We start from the raw sequence: 6,019 nt of genomic DNA on the forward strand, positions 1-6,019 counted from the left end.
ATTTTTATATTGAAATCCAATCATTTTGTCTTCCTGTAAAACTAAATATGGCGTGTGCTTACGTAAGCATGGACTAACCGATTTAAACCAATAATATCATGACATTCACCCGTCATCATCAATCTTCAACTTTGAGCGACACAGAGCGAAGACTCATTAGTTAGTTAGCAACAGTGTGACTGTTTTGCTGGGGGAGTGATTTGGATCATATTTTATGGAGAAAATCTTAGTTTTCTCTCTGACATCCTCCAGCTGCTCTGCCTCAACTCCACTAACTGCTGCTGTCAGAGTCCGCTAATGGGTCCGCAATAGCCTCTTGACCGGGGGGACGTAACGCACAGCGCCAAGTCCACTCCCTAGAGGAAGTCTGTAAATGTGTGGAAGCAAATAGATCTCTGATTTGTTTCATGTTGACTTTAACTGTTCACTCTTAACTCAATTCACTCTTTAAATTCTCCTTCTCATACAGGACGCTCCGACTAAAGATTTTTGGGGTTAAATAAAGACAATAGTCGACTAGTCCATTGCTTGTTTATGATATTTATTTAATTATTGTTATATTTTCACAGCCACCTGTTAAATTCTGATTATTATTATAATTATTATTACAATTTTAAAAAAACATTTTGTCACATTAATCCACCATATTTCCTTTTTACTCACAACTGTTAAATCAAAACAGCAGCATCCATGTTCTTGTCAATCATTTCACATCTTAGTGGGGGAAAATATTTCCACCAGCAGAAAGTCAACCTTGTGGGTCCTTCGACTCCGACCTGTGGCTCTCTCTCTCTCTCCCTTTCCTGTCACTCTTGAGCTCATTTCGCTCATTTGAACGGCAATCTCATCTGAACTAGTTTAGTTAGGTTTCCATAAGTTAAAGACGGAGACTAATTATAACAAACACAATTCAGGAAGGGGGCAATAATATCATTATTCCAGTAACTAAACTCTTAAAGTTAAATACTTAGAGGGTAATAACTACAGCTATCAGTTCTGACTACTAATAATATGACCGAAGTTGGAACAGTTAACATTTACACTGCTCATTACTAGAATAAATAGCATCTTAGTACTAACATTGATGATGACACACATCAGAGTGCAATGCGGAGAGATAAAAAGAGGTCTTCCTTGAGGGAAAAGGGCAGGATTTATCTCACAGACTGGCCTACTTTTAAATTACCACATATCTTCTCTGGAACTGGGGAGGGGGGGGTTTGAAGGGGCTCCCCAAAGGCTTCTGCAGGTGGAGTTGCTGCACTGTGATGGCAGCGAGCCGGTGGTGTGAAGGTGAGAGCATGTTTTAATTAAATTAATGAGCAGTGAGTTTGCTACTTGCGACAAGCTCTAACAGCTTTTAATAAGCAAAATCCACTCAAATGTCAAGAAAGGGAAATAAAAACACCTATTTTATCATTAAACAGAAAAATACAACCTTAAAACTTCTGAATTCAAGTTTCTCTCTTATACCAAACTAAGACCTTGTTAAACGATCTTTAAAAACACACTTTCATTCAATAAAACTGACCAACCCGTCTTTATTAGTCTTTACACTTCCACCATTCACTAACTCTGGTGTCTGACCATCTAGCTGAGTTAAATGTGAAAATATTCTCGCTCTACCTGCTGTCGCTGCCTCTCTAATGCCCCCCTAACCTCCCTCGCTCCTCCACCCACTTCATGCCTCTACTCTCCCTTGCTCTCCCTTCTGGGTCTCCACCTTCCCTGGAGTTAGTGTTGTTTGGAGCCTCATCAAAGCACCTCGTAACTGTATTCCCTCTTGTCAAAATAGTCGAAATAAACTCTTAATTCGCCGCAGTTAGTCGCGGCTTTTTACATTATTGTATGATGACTTTTGTGAGACTTTTTATTTTTTTATTTTTTTATTATAATACTCAGTTCTTTATTGGGGGAGTTAATTTTTTCACTGGATCGGATTCAACTGGATTATTTTTTATTTTATTTTACATTATGTACACAGGCCCAAAGTACACACATGCAAACACTGGAGCTACAGTACAGACACCAATATGAGGGGAAAATCAGCAGTTAGGGGTTCAGTGCCCTTAACCCTCCGGTTCCCAAGCCAAGTCCCTATGGACTAAGCTACTATGGCCAGTTTAAAAAAATCAATAATGACTATTATTATCAATTATACTTGACTATTATCAAATATAAGTGTACTGTCACCGTTAGGTCCTGCAGATTTCCTGTAAGACACTATGACTATTATGTAGACTCTTGCACAGGATGGGAAAACCAAGTTTATTTGCTTAAAATAAATTCAGAAATTCAAAGCTACACCACAAACTCTGAGCCAGATCAGTTCAATGCAGAGGCATCAACATTATCGCTCTAAAGATTAACTTCACAGCCGGCTGAAAAATATCATTTCAACTCTGTTGCACCTGTAACCCAACAGCGATGTCGGGATGTGCAGACCACAACCCCGAGTACACTTCTTCATCACTGCAGCGAAAAAAATAACATTTTCAGCCAATGTTAAGGTGGTCTTTAACATTTAGAAACATTCACTATTGTGTATATACGTCTCCAAGTTGTACTTATCTATAGAAACAATTACTTTAGATCAGCAACAATAAAAAGTCATTCACTTGTCACAGTGAGTTTGGTCGTACTTCCATTTATACATCATATATATGGTTGAGCCGCTCCTTCTGTGTAAAATATAACCAAACAGGCAGAATTTAATTCTCTTTTGACACATACGCTGTGTTTACTTTACGGTTTTTAGCCTTTTTATCCCAGTTTTAAGTATCATAAACCTCGGGGGATGCAGAGAAAAGCGTGTTGCATCTACAGGAATTTTTTTTATAATGCACTCAACATGAAGCAGCTATATATATATACATATATATAATTCATAGTCGTATAAAAGCCACCAGAAATATCTACTTTCCATACAACCCCTGGGGGATGCCAAATGTGTATTTTAAAATCCTATTTATAGTCTCAAATTAGCTTATAAGCCCAGCTAATTAGAGACAGTTTATGAAGTTATAATCGCGATGTGAATGTAATTTAAATAAAGGAATTGGTCATTTCTGCAGGTTTCTGTAGTTGAAAATCCTCCAGTGGCATTTATCAATTAAAGCCACTTTTAAAATTAGTCATCTAAAGTGGGTTTTAATGTGATGTCTTTATTCAGGCATCAGAAACCCAGGAACATTACACCCTCTACTGTTCTGACACCTAATACGTGTAACGAGATAGAATATGCTGCACATAGTGTTATTTTTGTCCCTGTTATCCTTGAATTTCTTTTGCACACCTTCTAGATTGTTCCAGACATAAAAATGAGTGTTTAACACACAGAAGTGTAACAGGACTAATTTTATGCAAACAAAATGTTCTGGTTTTCTAAAGCTGAAAGTGAGAAACAATTCATTGTATTTTTACCACTTATTTGTATCAGACGATTCTGGAAATGTAACACGAATGGTCCCGTCTGGCTCAGTGGTTACCCGTGTACAGACTGTACAGACTAGGTTCATGTTGGTCAGAATTAAAGGCTTATCACTCTACCTTTTTATGCCATTGACTGTGAGCAGATACATTTCTAAGACTTACAGTCTGGTGTTGTGTGTATATAATTGATGCAAAGTAACTTCACTACAAGCGGTATTAAACAGGATTCTTGCACCAGATACACTTCAAAACACTTTCCCATAGTTTCAGTGTCACTTTTATTTGTAAAATATTCACATTGAAAAGTAATAGGCATTGTTGTGGCACTGACTTCACAGAGGCTCACAGCACTAACAAACACACAGTTCATTTAGTGCACACATGCATCATGCTAGATTCAAAGCCCTTACAATAATCACGGTTCTTTGCACTTAAACTCAACTTGTGGACACGATCTGATGAAATGGTTAATGTTATTTCAGTCTGATTTTGTAATGTGAAGTTTGGTAGTAAAGTCCATCCAAAACGACAGTTAATGTGCTGTGGTTTTCCCTTCAGGCTCCAGAGAGGCTAATAAACTAAACACAAGCTATTAAACCAAGTAAACACAGCACACACAGTGTATAGCAACACACACCCACACGCACGCACACACCCACACACACGCACACAGCCTGTAGTAAAAGCTGAATGGCACAACAGTGCACCTCACTGTTGGTTTTGAAGGCTTTCGCAGCCGTTGACAAAGCAGCAGAGGCTTTTGTGCAGAGACAAATCCACTGATAAAGCTGTCGATGTTCAGAATCTCAATTGATCCCTTTTTTTTTTTCTCTATGGAAGAATTCACTGTTGGCTTGTCTTCCATATTATTATTGTTATTATAAGTGGTACTTTTTGTGTGATATCTAATAATTAAATGCACTTTAAGACATCATAAATGGTGAGTTGTTCTGGATCATTCTGAATTCTAGAAATACAAGTTTACAAAGCAGTATAAAGGTTGATGCCAAAATACCCTTCTGTTAACCAACACGATGTTACCTCAAACTTAGCAAATCCTGTGTTTGTAAGCCAGCAATGTGCAGTTAAGATATAAACACTGTGACAGTCCAACCCCCCGTTCTAATTCTCCCACCAATGACACATTACAGCTCAGCACGTTACAAGATCTTCAAGCCAATACCTTACATTAACGGGGTGGATATGGAATCAGGCACTACTCTTTTCCCTTTCTGCTTCCCACCTTCCTCCTCCTCCTCCTCATCCTCTCTTCCCTCTGTTTCCCTCCATCCTACTTGACAAAGTGCAGGGCCTCGGCCGCCACCACGGAGCCTTTGCTGCTGTCGAGGCTGGTGACCAGCTTGAAGCCAGATCTCAGTGCTAGCATCACTGTCTCTAGTTTCAGACAGTCAAGTGTGCACAAGAATGTGCTGTCCTCCTTCAGTACGAGCCTCGAGCCCGGCTCCGACTTGATGAAGTGACGGAACTGGATCACGTTGGACGACACCACGAATTCTTCTGGAAAGCCGTCCAGGCGGCTCTTGGAGATCTGCACCAGCCTCGCTTTCACCTTGTCGATGAAGATGGGGTCGCTGCAGTACACCTTGAGGCCCTGCGACCTCTCGTGGCTATCCGTCACCTCCAAGAAGGCGGCCTCCCGCTGGGCCGCCCTCTGGCTTTCCCACTCGACCACGGCTTCCACCAGTTCACTCAGACGGTAAAAATCGGCCTCCCGTCGCAGGAGCCCCGCCTCCCGGAAGTCGTCGGGCAGCTGGAGCTCTCCGGTTCGAAGGTAGTTGAGCACGTGGCGAAAGACGGGACCATCTCTATCAATGAACGGGTTGCCCATTGAATCAGTGTGCTGAACCGGCTTCTTACCGTTGGCCAGCTCTTCCAGAAAGGAACCCTGGTGCTTGCCGAGGGTGGTCCGGTGGGCGGTGTACAGGAACCCCCCTACATTGATGGTGATGGTGCCTGAAGAGGGCTTCTTGAAGCTCTTGCTGGGCTGCAGCAGGTCCGGGTTGATGTGCCTCAGTTCACTTTCCATCCTTCTGAGGTTCCATTCCATTCTCCAGTCACCTTCTCCAGCCGCGACCCAGCCTCCTCAGAGCCGGTATGTCTGCAGCACAAAATCGTCTTTTTTCTTCTTCTTGTTCTTCTCTTCTTGTGGATCTGGTAATGTGAGTCTGTGGTGGTGCTGCTGAGAAAATGAAAAGGTGTTGTCAGCTGTCGTATAGTGAAAAGTGAATGTGTTTTGAGAGAGAGTGTGTGGTTGAGTGCTGTCTGGCAGAGCAGCTACAGTGAACTGGGAGCTGAAAACAGACTGGCTCTCTGTGCTGCTCAGTGTCCCTCCTCTCTCTCTCTCTCTCTCTCTCTCTCCCTCTCACCCTTTAGGAGTGGGTGGGCAGACAGCGTCACATGCAGGGAGGGAGAGAAAGAGAGAGAGAGAGATAGAGGGAGTATGAGAGCAAACAACAGAAGAGTACGGACTCCAGGAGCTCTTTCTTGCTTGCTCTCTTTCCCTAATTATCTGATAAAAAAGGTGCCGAGGAGAAATCTAGCAATTAGCGCACACGCACACGCACAC

General features: G+C 41.8%; 2 protein-coding genes across 2 annotated transcripts in view; one reads left to right on the plus strand and one right to left on the minus strand.

The window, feature by feature from the left end:
- The window catches only part of LOC118339332 (general transcription factor IIF subunit 2-like), a 40,065-nt gene that overhangs the window by 16,392 nt on the left and 17,654 nt on the right, over positions 1 to 6,019 (plus strand). The window lies entirely within an intron of this gene.
- kctd4 (potassium channel tetramerization domain containing 4) lies at positions 3,710 to 5,708 on the minus strand. The gene has a single exon (XM_035676097.1). It carries the CDS (start codon positions 5,498 to 5,500, stop codon positions 4,724 to 4,726), a length of 777 nt encoding a protein of 258 aa, XP_035531990.1. The 5' UTR covers positions 5,501 to 5,708; the 3' UTR covers positions 3,710 to 4,723.

This window comes from Morone saxatilis, unplaced genomic scaffold, assembly GCF_004916995.1.
Source record: "Morone saxatilis isolate NCDOM2014 unplaced genomic scaffold, NCSU_SB_2.0 Contig5, whole genome shotgun sequence".
Lineage (NCBI taxonomy): Eukaryota > Metazoa > Chordata > Actinopteri > Moronidae > Morone > Morone saxatilis.